At 51.7% G+C, this 19,348-nt stretch overlaps 1 protein-coding gene across 1 annotated transcript in view; it reads right to left on the bottom strand.

Annotated features, from left to right (window-relative positions):
• The window catches only part of MVB12B (multivesicular body subunit 12B), a 141,502-nt gene that overhangs the window by 85,560 nt on the left and 36,594 nt on the right, over positions 1-19,348 (bottom strand). Inside the window, exons 4-6 of the mRNA XM_081103898.1 lie at positions 14,897-14,993; positions 7,340-7,469; positions 5,262-5,384 (exon numbers count right to left, since the gene is read on the bottom strand). Of these exons, the coding sequence (XP_080960024.1) occupies positions 5,262-5,384; positions 7,340-7,469; positions 14,897-14,993 (350 nt within the window). The remainder of the gene's footprint in view (positions 1-5,261; positions 5,385-7,339; positions 7,470-14,896; positions 14,994-19,348) is intronic.

The raw sequence follows: 19,348 nt of genomic DNA, 5'->3' as shown, positions 1-19,348 counted from the left end.
TTTCCCAGAGTACCTGTCACAGATTGATAACATCCACGCACAAAGTTAAGTACAATTATGTCTGTCACTAGAAACATACTTCGGCACCGGTGACTGACATCTCGCTGGGAGCTGACAGATCACCGGGAGATTGTGAACAGCTCAGGGGCGCCACACACCCTCTGCAGGGAGCTCCCTGGCCGGCCCCTGGGAGAGGCCCCGGGGCGCCGCGCAGGTACAGGCTGCTCTGTGGCTCTGGGCGGGAGGGTGGCACTTTCTCCAGGGGAGGGACAGTGTCAGGAGGGTCATAGGCCCAGCCCACGGCCTGAGGTCTCTGTGGAGCAGGATGGACAAGTCTCAGCGCCCCAGGCCGGCGGGAAGGGCGGGGTGGAGCTACTGGAACCACATTCTCCAGGATACCCCGAGCCCAACAACCACATAAACAGGAGGTGTCCTGAGAATTCCAGCGTTCGAGTCCGGACTGCATATTTCAGATGGACTCGGAAAGGGACAAGCTCACGGTGCCAAGGCTGGGCCGGGCCGTGGTGAGGGTCAGGCAGTCACTCTGCGGTCATCCTGGCCTCCTCTGACACCGGCTCTGGGACCTCAGAAGGTGACAGCTACAAGTCGGGTGAGCAGACCTCGGGGACAGACACCTACTGCTCGGCACCCTCCCCGCCCATGGAGCTCCCAGGGCCCCTTGGCAAAGTGCGTGCGGCCCTAACATGGTCTCCTGAGCCTGAACTTCTGAGCGTGGGGCAGGGAATATGACATCGCATAACGTCTGCGGAATCCAGAGGCTGTCTGACTGACGCCAGCAGCTGGGAACTCCCCCCCCTTAAGATGGCTTCTCCGAGGCCAAGCAGTTTTTACTTTGGGGAGGTTTTCTTTGCTCATTTTTTAAAATGTTAAGCCCAGATCTACCGCCTTCTAACTTCCTGATCTAATTTTGCCTCCGGGGCTTTCAATGACCCCTCCCCACCTGGAAACACCACTGACATCTCCTCCATGTTTAAACCTCCCACATGACGACCATGCAAACCCCCGCAGCCAGCTGCCGTGTCTCCCTCCACCAGGTCTGAACGCAGCGAGGCCTCACACTCAGGCAGTGCTGGAGGCGGTGGCCTCCCGAGGTGTGCGTGCAGGTGAGGTGACCCTCCCAGGGGAGGAGCGAGTGGTGGAGGATCGGCTCTGGCACTCAGAACTTCAGCTCCCCAACAACTCTGTCATCTGCACATTTGATCCACAGGCTTCTGAGGTCTGATCAAGCCACTGGCTCTGCAGCTGAGCCGCCGGGCGGTGCAGCGCACCAGGGCCCTGCTGGGACGACACAGACCATCCCCTCACCCACACCCCAGGGCTGCGGGACCCCATCACGGTGAATGCACCCGCCTCCCAGAACGTCTCCACACCTTGGTGCCGGCAGCGGCGGCACCTTCTCTCAGCAGAATCGCGGGTGAGACCCCGTGTGTGAGAGGAGTGGAGGGCTGACCCGGTTGAAGCTGGAAGGTGCTTCCCCATCTGCACCAGCCCCCAGGCAGCAGCACGGAAGAGAACCGGAAAGGCCTGCACCAGCGGACTTGGAGAGCTCAGGCCTGGCCTGCCCAGAAGAGGAGGGGAGGTGTCAGGGCCCCAGCCCACGGCCAGCGCCATCCTGCAGCCGACCTGCGCGGGGGGGGGGGGGGGGGGGGGGCTGATGCCCAGAGAGGAAACAGAGGCTCCGAGCTCCTGGGAGAGGCGACATCACCTTCTCCATTTGGAAGCTCAGAAACGTGTGTGGAGATGAGTGCGAGAGAGTCGCTGAATGAGGAAGGGCAGCTCTGCCAAGACCGAATCCCGCCTTTTGCCACAAACGTCACCAAACACTGTGTCCAGCTCAGTGGACACAGCCGGGGGCAGCCTCGTCTCCGGTCTCCAGCAGGCCCACCGTGAAAGGACAGCGTGGTCTCCGGCCCAGGACTGGCACTGTGGTAGCCACAGGAAGGACGCGGGCAGAAAGCACCCATCCTGGGCAGCCCCGGCCTCCGGAGCGAGAAGGCAGCTCTGCTGGGAGCACGAGGCCCTCCGGTGATGACCCCCTCTTCCTGGAGAGGTCCACCAACTGCCCCTTCTGTCTGAATGAAGCTGGAGATCAGAGCTCACCAAAAAACGGCAGGGAATTCTTTTAAACATGAGTGACAACATAGAAACGGGTAGAGCAACACAATTTTAACTTTTGAGACAAAGCCTGGAGCTCAAGAAAGCAGTGAGGTCTGCTCCTGGCCCTGCTCCCTCGTTCCCTTCCAGGCCCCACAAGGGATTTGCTGGGGAAACGGCTGATGCCCAGTGCTCAGGAACCAGCCGGCCAGGCCTCCGCGCTGCCGCCGCCGCCTCCACGTCTGGCCGGTAGAGGGCGCTGCATCACCACACTCTCACTCCAGCCCAGGCCTTGCAACCTGATCCTTGGTTCACACAAAGACCCGGCTTGAGGGAGTTGTTCTTATGCTTGTGGTTCAATACTACAGGAGTAAGAAGCAGCAAAACACAAACCTGCTATGATGTGATATCACCTGTGTAAAAAGTGCACAGGAAAATGACAATGATGCACCTTTGCTCACGGAAATGGGGTTTCTGTGTGTTTGTTATTTCTGTATTCTGGCAATTTTCAACAAGTCTGTCTTACTCTCATAATCAGAAAATCCCCAAGATTGTTCAGGGGCTCGGGAGTTTTGGGGGGGGAGGGAGGCGGTGGATGAGAGCAGCACGAGGTCCCTAGGCTGATGGAGAAGCATTTCTGCAAAACTGAGTACTTGCCTGGACCTGCGCTGAGCGCTGGGAGATCCCGGAGTGGACACAGCCCTGCCTCGAGGAGGTCCCAACATGAGCACAGCACAGAGTGAACGCTTAACAGCCGACAGGCGCTCAGAACAGAAAGCCAAGACCCAGGCCCAGCCCCTGGTGTTCAGGGAAGGCTTAATGGGAGAGGGGGCATGGAGCTGATAGCACAGGTGTCACATGAGCAAAGACGCAGACGCAGGAAACAGGAAGGGAAGAAGATGGCTGCCAGGCCAGCGTAAGGTCTGAGGCTTGGGGAGGGGAGAGCAGAAGCTGCCAGATTCCTCTGCTGGGAGGTCAGAGAGACCTGAAGCCTCAAGGGGTAAAGTAACGCACTCATCCGTTCATCAATCTTCAATGGAAAACTTGAGTAAGTGATCAGCATTTCATCTTTAAAAATTATCAAAGACGCTGGATAAGAAAACAACACAGAAACCAAAGGCACAGAAGCCCTATGACTCGGGAGGCTCGGCAGGTGCGCAGGCGCCTGTAGCCCGCCGCCCAGCGGCAGCGGAGAGCTGGGAGAGACAGTGGTTCTGACTGGGAAGCACTACTGTAACATTCAGTTATCCTACTGCCTACTGGCTGACTTAACTCAGCCAAATTAGGATACATTTTATATTGACTATTTTGACATTTGTTTTATTTGGCAAGTAAAACAAAACTGATCCAATTTCCTTACAACCACTGTAAACCATAAACTATACAACAAGAGGTTATAAAATATATAAGCCTTATAAACACCACCTGCAGTTCCGCCCGGTGCCGCCCCGGGTGTCTCGGGCCCTCTCACCTCAGTGCCAGCAACCGTGCTCCACCACTGACCGGCAGCCTTCTGCTTTAACTCCCTGGGAGAAGCAGCACTTTCTTTACCCAACAGAAAGGTAGAACCTGCCCTGAGGTTGTGCCCGTTTCTAGGTCCTTCCAAGCCATATGATGTCAACAGGGAGCAGCTGTAACTACCCCAGGGATGAGCCTAAATGAACCCGCCCACAGGTGATGGGCCTGAGCTGCCCTGAGCACAGGTGACCATGGTAACTGTACCTCTGACCGTGCCCTGCATAGTGAGCAAGCGCTGAACTGAGCTGCATTAGCCTCGAGCGCCTAACCCAGGGGTGGGGAACCTTTTTTCTGCCAAGGGCCACTGGAAATTTACAACATCATTCGAAGGCCATAGCAATTATCAACTTAAAAGTAGCCTGCTGTATTTGGGCAAACATTTAATTCATTAACTCCCCTAACAACTTGGCAGGGCCAGACCAAACGATTTCGAAGGCCTTATACGGCCCATGGCTGGCCGTTCCCCACCCCTGTCCTAAACCAGACAGAGACGCTCAGCTGCTCCACCTGCCCTCTGGCTACTCACTCGCTGTGTCTTTTCCCATCGAAGTGAACTGGAAAACCGCTTCTGAAGCCTCAGGCGGTTCCAGGGGTAGTTAAGCTGAAGGACCACTCTTGGTTGTGGGTCTGTCAGGAGAAAGCCCAGACTGTCTTTATGGAGGATGAGCTGAAGGACGGAGCCCTCGGAGCTGCTGGCTTCTTCCGAGAGGCGGACGCTCAGAGACCAGTGCAGCCTCGCCACCCCTGCACCTCCACGGGCAAGGCGTGGATCGTGGATCAGGAGGGGGAGCCCGCTAGTGACCATTTTGCCCTGATCCTGACAGATTGTGTTCATCTCTATTGGCCCACACGGAAGCTTCTAGATCCATTCTCATTTATGTTACATCAATCCCCAATGACACTGCCCTGCCAAACCTTTCTTGTTTTATTTACTTTTGTAATCCCCGTCTCAAACTTAATCCATCATCACTGTTTGTTGTTCCTTGTCCTCAAATAACTTCCTCCTAGTGATTCGAGGTTTCTTTAGAGACAGGATTCCTTTCCCACCCCCGTCTTGCAGAAAGTGGAGACCGTGTCCACCTCGATTCCGACTGAAATCAGCTGCAGAGTGCCCAGGTTGCTCTCCGGAATTTCTTTGTGGAAACAATGATTAAAACTAACATCTCCTGAAAAACTTCTCACTATTCTCTCAAACCCAGACTGCTCATGTCTTAGTTCTACTCATTGGGAAAAGGAACAATGTGAAAATGAACACAATTACTTACCAACCCTCCTGGGTTTTAAATGAGTGGCTGGCCCAGGCAGAGAAGGAGCTGAAACTTCTTCCAGTCAGGCTCCAGCCACGGGGCTGCGGGCCCTGCCTGCGTGCAGCCACCAGCCCTTCCAGCTGCATGCTCTGCTACTTTAGGGGCCTTCAGAACGTGTGCAGGACAGAATACACAATGGCCTTTACATTCAAGTAATGCAAAGATTTCTAATTGGATTTTAAAACATCCTCCAAAGGTAGATTGCTTCTGCACGATTTCAGCAGATACTGAGTGGAGGGGTTCTGAAACATGTGCCCTGGAGCCCAAGACCACGTGACTGTAACATGCATCGCAGCACGAGATGCCAGGACCAGGCCTCACCTGGGAAGGCTGGGGGCTGGGGTGGAAGCAGCTGACGACTGGGAAGGTGTTGTGGGTTGAGATGAGTCATGGTTTCTCGGAACTCTGCCCATTCGGTACCAGATCCCCATGCTGTTCAGTTCCCTGTAGGAGAAAAGAGAAAACTTCATGGCGCAGTTTAGCACAAAGCATTTACCTGAGCGACAAGGCAAACCAACTCCTTTAAAAGAATCGCAGCCTCAAACACCAGGGAACTGTTGTCCACAGGCTGGTCACATCACCCCCTTGGGCCCTGGGTGTCACAGTCCGGAGCTGGCCTTCCTGCCTTCCTACTGCACTTTCCTTGGTTCTCAGTCTTTAAACTTTTTTTCATTTTGTCATTTAATTGTGGGTGTTTACATGACGATCCACTTCAAGCCCCACTTCTAGTTCAGTGATACCGGCTCCCCTCGCACGTCAAGCAAACACCACAGCTTGCCTGTCACCCAGCTTGTGCCAGGCCGATGGGCACAGGCCTGGCTTTCAGGGGAAAGAGGAGGGTCTGATTAAATGAACAAGAAGAGAAACAGAACATGACCCAGATCCAGGAGGCAATCTCAAAAGCCAACAGGAGAACTTATCTGTGGGGCCCCACGGGGTCCAGCGAGATGCCTGCAGAGCCAGCCAGGGAGAGAGGCACGCGGCCGAGGGCCGACAACCATCTACCCCACGATGAAATCCTGGGTCTCGGGTGACTGAGTACAATGAACACTTATTGTCTTTAGGACACCCAGCATCCATTCACTCCCCAGTCTGACTTTTTATCTCCCCTCTGCATCTGGGGGCAGCCACCCCTCATTGTTGGTCCCTGAGTTCCAATGGCTCGGGCCTGGGAGAGAGAACGACATTTCCCAGGCAGCAGTGACAGGGCCGGGGTGCACAGGACCCCAGGGGCGTCCATCAAGACCAATGAGACTGAGTTCTGGCACTTCTGTTTGAATGACTGAGAACACAGACTTGCTCTTTGCCTCGGGACTTGAGCCTGGAGGAAAAGTAGGCGAACCAAACGGGCCACCATTCCCCCACTGGGGAGAACATGTATAGGGATGGGGTCCCCTAGAATCAGAGCCAGGAGGAGAGAGGGAGAAACTACATCCTAGTGATGTCCTCCGAGCACCTACTTCGGGCCACACTTCGCCAGCCTGGTCTGGGTTCCCTCTCACCCACAGTCAAAAGAGCCCAGAGTGAAACCTGAGATTCCTTGTACTTCGTTCGTGCTTATGAAATGGCTTCAGAGCCAGGCCTGTGCCGATACTAAGGCCACCGGTGAACCAGCCCTCTGCTCATCAGGGAAGACGAACGTGCAGCCAGAAAACTGCACAAGGAATTACCATGTGGTCATGAAATAGCACGTTTTTCTCGACTCAGAGCCCCCCACTGGCATCTGGTGCACTGGGAGAAAATCCACACCACGATCATGTCCCACGAGGTCCTGGTGGCCGCTCCCCTCCCCTCTCCCGACTCCCTCTCGCTCGCCCAGCCAGCCACGCTGCTCCCGGACATGCCACGCCCGTTCCCACGGGGCGTCCCCTCCTCTGTCGGAGGCCCTGCCTCTCACACTCTGCAGGGCAGCTTCTTCTCACGCTGGAGGTCTCTGCTCAAGCCTCCCCACCTGACCCCCTCGCTGAAGGGGCCGCTGGTTCACTGTAGTGTCTCATTTTTGTTGCTCCCTAAAATGATACCATCATTAATGTCCTGTTTGTTGCTCGCCTCTCCTGTCAGAACACAACTCTGAGAGCAGGCTCTTCGTTTGCCTCAGTCGCCACCTGCCAGGGTCTCTGGCCGTGGAACGAAGGTGCCGTGAACTCAGGGGGTGAATAAACTGCCGAGAGCCGAGGCTCAGGGGTCCCAAAGGAGAGAACCCCTGGGCTTGGGGGCGCCTGGAAAGGCCCACAGAGCGTCAAGGATAAACACCAGGACAAGGGCACGGAAGGCCCCGAGAGCGGCGAGGGGCACGAGCTGAGGCGCGGGGGTGGACAGCGCGGGGGTGGACAGCGTGGTGGTCTGGACCGGCTGCAGCTCGCACAGGGAGAGGAGGCGGGGCCTGGCTATGGACTCACCCAATGAACGTGTACTGCGGGGGGGCCTGCTTGGTCCGGCCCATGATCCGGATGTCACAGATCGCCGCCTCCGTGGAATCCCGGGGGATGAATTTAATGCACAGCCTCTTCTTTCTAAAAGCCACTTCCTCTGCAGGAAAGAACAAGGAAAGGTGTGAGTCTCTATACCAGCGGTTCTCAACCTGTGGGTCGCGACCCCTTTGGGGATCGTCACAGGGTCGCCTAAGACCATCGGAAAACACATATATAATTACATATTGTTTTGTGATTCATCACTATGCTTTAATTATGTTCAGTTTGTAACAATGAAATTGGGGGTCACAACATGAGGACCTGTATTAAAGGGTCGCGGCGTTAGGAAGGTTGAGAACCGCTGCTCTATACGGAGGGAGCATCAGGTCTCCCGTAACGTTCCCTTTCTGGTGGCGGAAGGGGCTGTTCATCCAAGCGCCCGACAGAAGGGCTGGCCCTGCGCCTCCTGCCCTCCCCGGGCCCACAGCGGGCAGCCGGGTGTGCGGCCGGAGCGCAGCCTGTCCCCGCGGAGAGGGGCTCCTGGGGTGCGCCCCCTCTGCGAGGAGACGCCGCACCTGCTCACTGCAGCAGCCTTCAGACACAGGCACACGGACACCTGCGCGTGAACACACGTTACTGCACGGACTGTTTCCATTTTTTCCTTTTCATCGTAGAAATTTTCAAACATTCCCAGAAGCGCATGACCCCACATGTTCCTGTCATCTAGTTCCAACGCTGCCCCCAGTGGACAGGCTGGTTTCATCCCGCGTGGCCTGGCTGGAGGATTTAAGATGAATTCCTAACACCGTGTCTTGTCACCTGTCGATAGCTCAGTAGGCATCTGGGGCAGACAATCTTTTTTAACACAATCACCATGCCATGATCATCCTTAAGAAAATGAACAACAATTCCTAATATCATCCAATAAATAGTCTGTATTCAAGTTCCCTTCATTATCTCAAGAATGTCATTTCACTGCTGGCGTGTCTGACTGGCTGTCAGGGCTCTCAAGTCCCTTTTATTCTGTTTCAGCCTCTCCCCTTCCCTGTCTTCGGGGCGCTGGTGCTGGAGAAACTGGGTCACTCCCCTGTACCTACGAACTGGCAGCTACAGCTAAAGGCCCAGTAAGAGGCAAGTTAGGGTTCTTTAGGCAATAACACTTCCCTGGTGGTGCAGGTACATCCTGCAGTGACAGCTCACCCCCTCGGCTTCTGGGGGTGTCGGCCTGTCCCCCGTGATGAAGTCCCCAGGAGCTACTCTCTGAGTATTCACCTCCCCTGACGACTGCTGCTTAGATCCATCATTTCATTAAAGCAGCGGTTCTCAACCTGTGGGTCGCGACCCCTTTGGGGGTCGAACGACCCTTTCACAGGGGTCGCCTAAGACCAGAAAACACATATATAATTACATATTGTTTTTGTGATTAATCACTATGCTTTAATTATGTTCAATTTGTAACAATGAAAATACATCCTGCATACCAGATATTTACATGACGATTCAAACAGTAGCAAAATTACAGTTATGAAGTAGCAACGAAAATAATTTTATGGTTGGGGGTCACCACAACATGAGGAGCTGTATTAAAGGGTCGAGGCATTAGGAGGGTTGAGAACCACTGCATTAAAGGTTTCAAAGTGGCGATTTTCTAAATCTGTCATCCTTCCCCATTTTTAGCTGGAATTCTTCTATATAAAAAAACTTTTCTTCAATTACTTGGTCTCTCTGAAATATGTTGTATAGAAAACAAGATAAATACGTGATTCTTTATCAAGTCTTCATGATGAGTCTGTGCCCTCGCAGCCCCCGCCCGCGGTGCCCAGCCAGGTGTTTGCTTGCTCCTCCGTGGTTTTTAAACACGAGTTTCAATTAACTGCATCACTCAGACATGAGTCAGACAGACCTGGGTTGAAACCCCACCTCCGCCACTTCCCAACACCGTGACTTTAATCGCTCCGAGCTCTGCCCCGCTGTCTGTAAAAGGGGGCGAATGAAACCCCACCCGGAGGGTGGCCGGTGGATGAAGTGGGGTGGCATAGGCTTCCCTTAGCCCGTGCCTGGCACACGCACGAGCTCAATAAGGAACAGCATGAACGTTATCGCCATCAAGGAAGCCTCCAGCACACGGTTTAAGTGAGGGCTCAGCCCTGACTTTCAAGACCTTTCCATTCGGGTCAGAAATAGGCATCAAATCAGGGAGCAGCATGAGGAGGGCAGGGCAGGCCTGCGGCCGTCTGGGCTTTACCAAGGATCAGAGGTGCTGGGTGCTGTGTTGTTGTTTGGGGGGGTGGTAAGAGCCAGATGGCACTCAGAAACTGTGGGTTCTCTTCCTTGGTGAGGACACCGAGGGCTGGATGGGACCTACAACCGAGAGTAACAAGGCCCTGAATCCCGACCCCAACAGCAGCCACGCACCCTGGAAGATCCCGCACCGCAGGTGAGAATGCAGGTATTTCACTTGCTCTTGCCGCTGCTCTCTGCTCCCTTCCTCCCCCTACAGCATGGAGCCACTAATTACACACGCTTCAGCGGGCCTGGTTTTAAGTAAATATATTATGCAGAGTCAATAGAAATGTGTTCAGCCATGCTAATGAACACAGAGAGGACACAGCACTTTACTAAAACAAACAGCCTTCCAGTGTCTAAGCACTATGTGGATTGCAACAAACTGTATTTTAAATTGATTACAGGAGTCTCCTCCTTTCGGCTGACTTTCTAAAATCAGGGCCTTACATGCACCCAAAATGCACCTGTCCCCTGGTAAAGTCTCCAGGAAATGGCCGTGTGACCTGAAATGAAGAGGCTACCCCGATCCCACCCACCTCGTGAGATAAGACACCTGGTGGAGAGGCCTGGACAACCTCAGAAAGTCCACGGCACAACAACTGCACCCCCGTCACGGGGAGAGGCTGCCCAGCCCGGATCACGGCCCAGGCTCACCCCACGGCAGCCACACCGCCTGTGGCCCAGGCAGGCCCCCAACCTGGGCTTCCTCGCTGAACTGGTTCAACGAGAGGAAAGTGCAGCATGGGAAATCCCTTGTGGCTCTGCAGTATCAACATAAAGACACGGTAAGTCAATTAGTTGTCAAAAATGAACACCAATTCTAAAACGAAGAAAAGCAGGGGGGGAGTGGAAAATTAACGCAAGTCTACAGGCAATTTTAGTTCTCAAGCAGAGAAGCCATTTAACAATAAGCAAAGGTAGCAAGCACACACTTGTGAAATGTTCAGTCTTGCTAATAAATAACGAGATGAAAATTCAATAAAATGGGATAGCAAAACTAAGTAAAAAATTTAAAGCCTATGCTGGCAGGTCTGTGGAGAACAGGTACAAACCTGTGTCATTAGTGGCACCGTGAATTGGTGTTTCTGGAAGTTACTTTGGCAACAGAGAGTAATAGCGCTTATCTTTATTGAGCCCATCCTCCGAGCATGGCACTGTGCGCAATGGGTACCTTAGGCCAGGAGTCGCCAACCTTTCGGACCTCATGGACCACCAGCGGTTGGCAACCGCTGCCTTAGGCAATTCAAAGATGAATTAAACACGGATCTTGCCCTCAAAGAAAGAGATAAGTAGCAAAGACATGAAGCAAACACATCAATGGCTAAAATGCAGCTAGAAACATTATTATGAGGTAAATAAAGCCCCCCTCCCCATTTTACAGATGAGGAAACTGGGGCCCAGGAGGGTGAAGTCCTATCGTTGTAAGTGCAAAGCCAGGCTCAATACCAGGCGACTCGACTCCACAGCCCAAGTTCTCCACAGGCCACCCTGCACTTCGTCCTCGTGGAGGTAACGATGGGAATTCAGAGGCAGAATCACGCCCTTGGGCTTCCCACACTGACTTGCACGGCTTACTCCCCTCCTGCCCTTCAGTGAGTGTGTGCACTGAGAAGGCAGACGGGGACCTGACCTCTGACTGGTTAGCCCTGGCTCAGTGTGTGCTGACGCAGCTTCTTGTTGCCACACGCAGGTCACCCACTAGACTAAGGTCCCTGTGGAAAGGGCCATATCATCGTCACCTTCACATCCCGAAGCCTGCAATGCCACAGGCACCCACTAAGCTTTGCTGACTGTGGAGAGGAGAGAGCTTGCTCCACAATGGTGTGTAGGGACCACAGACTGCCTGATGCAGGTGGGAGGACTTTGGCTCAGCCAGAAAGATCTGGGGTGTGGGCATTCTGAGTTGAGGGAAGAGGCATTTCAGGCAAGGAAAACAGTAGCAAATACGTAGTCAGCAAGGAAAGGAGCCTGCAGAGCGCACAGCACGTGGCTCGGTTTGGGTGAAGCAGAGGGTGTTTGAATATGAGGAACACCTTGTGGAGGAAGGCTGGGCAGACCACAGAGGCCGAGGACCCAGCAGGCTCAAGTACTTGGGAACCTATCACAAGGAAATTATTCAAAATCTGTACATACCCAAACTGACCTACAGACTCAACGTCATTCCTATCAAAATCCCAGCTGGCTTCTTTGCAGAAACCGACAAATCCTAAAATTTATATGAAAATTCCAGGGACCCAGAATAGTCAGGTCATCTTGAAAAAGAAGAACAAAGTTGGAGGACTCATAGTTTCAAAACCTGCTACAAAGCTACAGTAATCAATCACGACTGGCATAAGGAAAGACGTATAGATCGATGAAAGAACTCAGGATCCAGAAACAAACTTGCGCAGTTATGGTCAACTGACGTTCAACAAGGACGCTGAGACAAGCCAGTGGAGGAAGAACGGTTATTCAACCGGAAATTCACATGCACAGGAATGAAGCTGGACCTCTATCTCACACCATTCACAAAAATTAACTCAAAATGGATTAAAGACATAAATGTAAGAGTTAAAACTACAAATCTCTTGGGAGAAAACATAGGCACGAATCTTGGTGCCCTTGATTTAGCAATGACTTCTTGGGTATGTTACCAAAAGCATAAGCCAAAAAAAAAAAAAAAAAGGTAAATGGATTCCATCAAAATAAAAAACTTTTTGAAGGACAATAAGAAAGTGGAAAAAAAACCCCCACAAAATGGGAGAAAATATTGCAAACCTTACATCTAGAATATGGTTAAACCCTGAAAAACCCAGGGAATAGGGGCACCAATCCCCCTCATAATAAAAAATCCGGGTATAACTTTTGACTCCCCCAAAATATAACTACTAATAGCTTACTGTTGACTGGAAGCCTTGCCAATAACATATACAGTCAATTAATACATATTTTGTATGTTATATGTATTGTACACTGTATCCTTACAATAAAGTAAGCTAGAGAAAAGAAAATGTTAAGAAAATATGGTTACAGTATTTACTGGAAAAAAAAAAATCTGTGTATAACTGGACCCACCCAGTCCAAACCCATGTTGTTCAAGGGTCAACTGTATATTAAAATATTCTTATAACTCAGTTAAACAAAGACAACCCACTTTAAAATGGGAAAGGATCAGAAGAGACTTTTCTCCAGAGAAGACACACCCACGGCCAACAAGCACATGCAAAGATGCCCAGCATCATTAACTAACAGGGAAACACACACCGAAACCACAACGGGAGACCCCTTCGAACCCACGGAGACGCCTGGAATCAAGGACAGTGACACGTGCTGGGGAAGCTGTGCCAAAACCGGAACCGCGCACTGCTGGTGGGAAGGTAAAACAGTGCTGCTCCTTTAGAAACAGTGTGGCGGTTCCTCAGAAAATTAAACACAGAATTAGAATAGGACCAGCCATTCCATGCCTAGTAGACACCTAAGAGAAATGAAAACATATGTCCACACAAAAACTTGTACACGAGTGCTCATAGCAGCATTATTCACAACAGCCAAAAGCAGAAACCACCCAAACATCCATCAATTGGATGGATATTTAAAGTGTAGCATATCCATATAAATGGCGGATTATTTGGCGATAAAAAGGAATGAGGTACTGATAGATGCTGCAACACGGAGGAACCTTGAAAACATATGCTCAGTAAAAGGAGCTGATCACGAAAGACCACAGACTGCACGATTCCACTTACATGAAATGTCCTGGACAGGCACATCTACCAAGCAGGTGGGTGACTGCCTGGGGCTAGCGCCGGTGCAAAGGTGAGGGGTGGAGAGAAGCGGAGAGTGACTGCTAATGGGGCTGGGATTCTTGGGGAAGGGATGAAATATTCTAAAACTGATGGCAATGCTTGCAAACCCTGTGAATAGACTAAAAACCTCTAAACTGTATACTTTAATGGGTAAACTGTATGGTGTGTTGAACTACTGGTATATCCACTAAAGCGTTACCAAACCCCCCGATACATAAATATATAAAACCTTTTTGTAAAAGGTGCTTAAACACATGCTTTTGCCGAGTGGCACTGTGGTTAGAAGGGTGGCTGGTGTCAGACTCGTGTGTGTCTGGTTACTCCCCACTCCGAGGGGCGTGACCTTGGGTAAATTCTTTAACCCCTAAGCAGTTACTGAGTCTCACTTATCACAGATGTGAACTGGGTTCAATAATGTCCATTTCCAAAGAGAGGTCTCTGAAGATTCAATGATATCAGGTATGTAGAGCATTTATCACAGGGGTTAGCATACAGAAAATACATACTAAATATCAGCTATTATAATTATTAACTAATGCATATAATTACAAGCAAGTAATAACAAAATGTCCAAAAGTGAGGAGACTATTAAGAAAATGAAAATATGCTACGCAGTGGTTGTCTTTGTTTAACTGAGTTGTAAGAACATTTTAATATACAGTTGGCCTCTGCAGATATGAAAAGTCTGGTCTACATGAAATGCTAGTAAAAACCCAGCAAAAATAGTGGGTCCCAGTGGGGCTAAATATGGAAAACTCAAATATGTATGACGCAGAATGAGACACAGAACTTCACAGAGAAATCACGTGTCATAAAGAAAGGAGTCTCTGTGTTCATTTTTATTTTACTGCTTCACGGTGTGGGCATCCTAAACTTAGCTGGTAAGAGTAATTAAAAATGAAACAAGTTATTTCACATCAAAATGAGTACTTTCCCGGCGCTGCATGACAGCTCATGTGCATGACGGACCCTGAAGAAGCTTCTGACTTGTCAGTGACTTCTGCTCAGTTCTGCTCAGCGCTCACACGGAATCCTGTGTCCTCTGATGGGCAGTCTTCCTGGTTCTGGCCTTTCTTGTGAGCTCCCAGAGCCCCAAATGGGGACAGTAGTGCACTTGTATTCGCTGGGAATCTTCTGGTTTTTCCCTTTTGCACCTGGGTCTGTGCCAAGCTTGGCTTCAGCAGCGCCGAGGACGCACTGAGGACGAACTACCACCCGCCTCTCCATCCATTCCTGAGCGACCGGCTCAGCAGGAAGCCCGCTCTGGGGGAAAAGGGCATCGGCCCACTTACAGGGTGCTAACCGGAACGCTACGAACTCCTGGGAGAACTGAGTCAGACACGAGTTTATTCCTGGGCAAGCAGTAGGGACTCCTAAAATATTTCCAAAGAAAAATGCTTACAAAAAATACCTAAAAATATACCTGGCGGAAGGAAACCGGCATTGCGATGAGCGGTACTAAAGGGGCACTCACGTGTGTCCACCGTCTCCTGGATCGGGATGAAGCCCACAGGCAGAGTGTCCTTGATGTCAATGAGCTTCATGTCCACCAACACGTTCCCTAAATGACTCTTGGGAGGAAAGAGGAGAGAGACAGACGATTAATCCAAACACGCCTGTGGTGGGTTTGCTGTTTTGGCTTCGAGATGCATATTTACACCGTGACTCCTGCAGCTTGACGACAGCAGGTTAGTTAGGGTGGGTGCCACTTACTGTTCCCCAGCGGTCACACGGGGACTCGGTGGCCCGGGAAGGAGTTTCATCTGCAGAACCTCAAAGGCACTCACTCAGGCATGGCACGCCTTGGCTAGGTGGACGAGCAGCCAGGAGATGCCGGAGACATAACCAGAAGAGGGCAGCTGTGCACACGTCCTGGGACCAGCTCTCAGGCCCAGCAGGTTAGAGAGAGCAAATCCCTGGGGCAGCCGTGGGGGGGGGGGGGGGTGAGCGGGGAGCTGTGTCTAAACCGAACAGAGAACCAACCACACTCCTAAGTGTGCATATCGACACACATTTCGGCTGCTAGATACATTCTGTAAAATCCCAAGAATCATAAAATACAGCGTGAAAAGCCCTGCTGCCTCACTATTACACATCTTCCAGAATGACACGCACCAGGGCCTCTTAAAGCTTCTATTTAGTGGTGGTATATGGGGTCCATGGTGCGCAGTTGCTGTAACCAGTGCAAAAACGTCTTCCGAAGACGGCTCCCACCCCCTGTAACTGCGAGAGAGAATTATCAGTGAACGCACTGGAAACGAGCTCTAAAGATAGCTACCCTACAACTTCAATACTGGGGCTACCCCGAAGACGTCATTAAAGCCTTCCGCGTAATCTGCAGTTACTGCCCCCGCTCCGGTAGAGCCAGTTAAGGAGAGACGGATGGCTGCTGATCCCCATCTCCCCAGTCAGGATGCCAGCCACGCACTCTGCGTGCCCATTTCCCAGAAGCACCTCGCCCGCGTAAGCACGCTCGGGCTCTTGCTCTGTGTTAGGACAAGCACCCAGATGGCCAGCCGTCACTCTGGCCTCCACAGCACCTCCTCAGGCCTGTGTCTGTCTCTGCGCATGGGCGCCAACCCCTGCCCTCTGCCCAATGCCAGCGAACACGCTCTCTGAAGGCCACTCAGGGAGTTCTTTCCATCTACACTCTCCGCTCTCTTCTCTCTTGGCACTATTTTCCTTCGTATCAATTTATAATGGCACATTTTCAAGGTTATTTAACATCTGTCTCCTAGAGTTTAAGAACTACCAGGACCAAAACTATCTGTCACTGCTGTAAATCCAAGCCCAGCACAGTTCTTGGCACACAATAGGTGGTCAGTCATTATTTGGTGAAAAAAATTAATGTTTTTTGGTACATTTTCAACTGGGTGGGCTGCTCAAAGTCAGAAATCAGATTGGGTTTGCTGGGATGATGAATCTAAACCAGGGGTGGGCAAACTTTTTGACTCGAGGGCCACAATGGGTTCTTAAACTGGACCGGAGGGCCGGAACAAAAGCATGGATGGAGTGTTTGTGTGAACTAATATAAATTCAAAGTAAACATCATTACATAAAAGGGTACGGTCTTTTTTTTTTTTTTAGTTTTATTCATTTCAAACGGGCCGGATCCGGCCCGCGGGCCGTAGTTTGCCCAGGGCTGATCTAAACTCTACCAGTAAAAACATTAAAAGTATATTTAATATATATATATTAAATTTACATATATATAAAAGCCTAAGTGACTGACTGTTCAACTGGTAGCTATGATGCACACTGACCACCAGGGGGCAGATGGTCAATGCACAGGCATGGAAACATGGAATAGACTGATGAATCTCAGAGGGGAGGGAGGGAGTGGGGAGGGTGGGTAGAGATTAAGATCTTATATGCATACTGGAGACCTGGTGCACAGATTTGTACACCGGTGGGGTCCCTCGGCCTGGCCTGCAGGAATCAGGCCAAAATTGGCTCTCCGACATCCCCCTAGGGGTCCCAGATTGCAGAGGGCACAGGCCAGGCTGAGGGACCCCACTGGTGCATGAATCCGTGCACACCAGGGCCTGTTGTCACAAAACCATTTCCTTCTCACAGAACTCTGCTTGCCCACTGCTTCCTACTAGTCTGCCTCAGTGGCTGCCTCAGGGAAGCAGCGCCCAGTGCAGTGCGGCAGGCGGACTGGGGACCCTCATGGGCGCGGACCACTTCTCTGACCGTGTGCAGGGTTTGAACTGTTAGCCTAACTCGCAGACATGAGCTGCCTCCAGAGCTGCCTCATCTAATCGATCATCATTTTTTTTTTCATGGCAGCTGCGTTTCCATGTCATCACTGCTTTCTGCATTGAGAAATTAACACTGGGTATGTGTCCCTGCCCCGGAGATGGATGGGCGTTCATCAATATCCTCTGCAGGTGTCTTCTGCTTGACAAGCTGGGTTTCACGGAAGTCAACTGCAAACCACTTAGCGACCGCACCCTCCACACTCTACAAATGTCCCCGATCCTGAAAGCAGAACACGGGTGGTGTGGCCGTTTTAAAAGCATCACAAACCCTCGCATGCCTACCGAACGGGAGCTGCACTGCAGAGCTCCCCGCAGCCCGCGTGGGGCCCCTCCGCGCTCGGGTTTAATACAGTGGGTCTGCGACACCATTAATTTCGCGTGTCCCTCTCCCCCCCACCCCCATCCCGTGCTCCCTTTCATTTCCTCCTCATAAATATGAAGAACGTATTCCCAATCCTTGTTGAGCAAATGATTCATGCCAAAGGCCCAATATGCACTGACTCAGGGTATTTATATTGCCTCTGGTAGCCAGTGTTGCTAGTATACTGTAATTATTTTTGACAACCTTGCATTTAAGGTAGCCACAGATAACCAACTTAATATTCAAATGTTCATAAATCCTTCTGTTTAATATCCTCCCTACCTAATCTATGTACATTATTATTACAGGTAATGCAGAAAGTACAGGGCATGAAAAGTGCAATTAATCTCGATCCTTCCCCAGGAAGCAATGTCACTCCAAAGCCAGGTTTCTGTATTAATGGCATTACTGGGGGAAGGAAATTTAAGTTCCAAAGGAGTCTCCCCAAACTCCTACATTGGGAGTCTCAAGTCACCTAATTAAGAATCTGTCCAGCCTGAGATCCCCGGCCCTCCTTCACGGCCGTACAAATTATGCCACGCCGAGTCCTCCCTGACAGCAGGGCCGGCCCGGACGGCTGCGGCAGATTAAACTATGCCTCATTCCTGTCCACTCCTGGCCGGCCGGGGGCCCCTCTGGATGTCACCACAGGACCCATTCGTTCTTTTTCTGAAACCAGAACACACCTATTTCCTACGCTGCTTCAAAGGGGCGGCAGAGGTCCCCCACGGCCTCGTCCTCATCCCACATCCCTACCCGCCTCCTGGGCCTCCTGGAGGAAGACACACAAAGGAAGCCCCCAACGGGCACCTTGTCAGTGTTCAGCGAAGGGCGACCAACTCATGCATTCTCTGCAGAAGGTCTACCGTGACACCTAAGCTAGCACGCGCAGGCCACTCATCTGCTATCTTCAGACTTGTCGCTGTCCCCACACGAAGGGTCGGGGACGACTCTGGCCTAGAGTACCAAGAACCCACAGCCTTCGGGGGAAACACAACAAAGACAGAAATCAAGAAAACACACACACACAGACACACACACAGACACACACAGACACACACACAGACAGACACACAGACACACACACAGAGACACACACACAACACACACACAGACACACAGACATACACACACACAGACACACACACAGACACACACACACAGACACACAGACACACACAACAGACACACACACACACACACACACACACACAACAAACCAACAATAAAAAGTGGTATACGAGATCATGGCTGTCCTGGGAGGCCACCGTTTTGAGCCGAAGCCTCCTCAGGCCCGATGGGGGAAGACTGAGCAGGGATCAGAAATGACACCGTGAAGCCACTGAGCAGCGCGAGGGCGTCCCCGGAGTCCGTCCTCAGAGTCCGTCCTCAGCCCCGAGCGGCAGTGAGCACGCTGACCCCTGCACACAGGGGAGGCCAGGGACAGAAGAGGGGTGACGAAAGTTAAACACATGAACAGTTTCAGAAAAGGGTTTAGGTAACTCCGGCACAAAGGGGCGGGGATGCCCTGTGTGAATGCGATGCCAGAGGGAAGGGGGGGCAGGGGGGATGTCAACCTGGCCTGCAGACCAGCCCTCCATGTCCTCGGCGGCACGGTGAGCCCCGGGGCCTGCTCAGACTCATTGCGGCGCAGCTGCCGCCTGCCGGCCTGTCTGGTGAGAAGGATGTCGGAGTGTAGCACCAGGACTGTGCCCCCTCCATTAGAAGCTGCACTTCACAACAAGCAGACGTTACCCTCATAATTAAGGGGGGAATTAAAGCAATGGCTTCTCCCCAGCCC

This window comes from Myotis nattereri (genome assembly GCF_964212035.1).
Source record: "Myotis nattereri genome assembly, chromosome: 12".
In the NCBI taxonomy this organism is placed as follows: Eukaryota; Metazoa; Chordata; class Mammalia; order Chiroptera; family Vespertilionidae; genus Myotis; species Myotis nattereri.
Note: the sequence above shows the minus strand (reverse complement) of the source record. Positions and strands in the feature narration are given on the sequence as shown.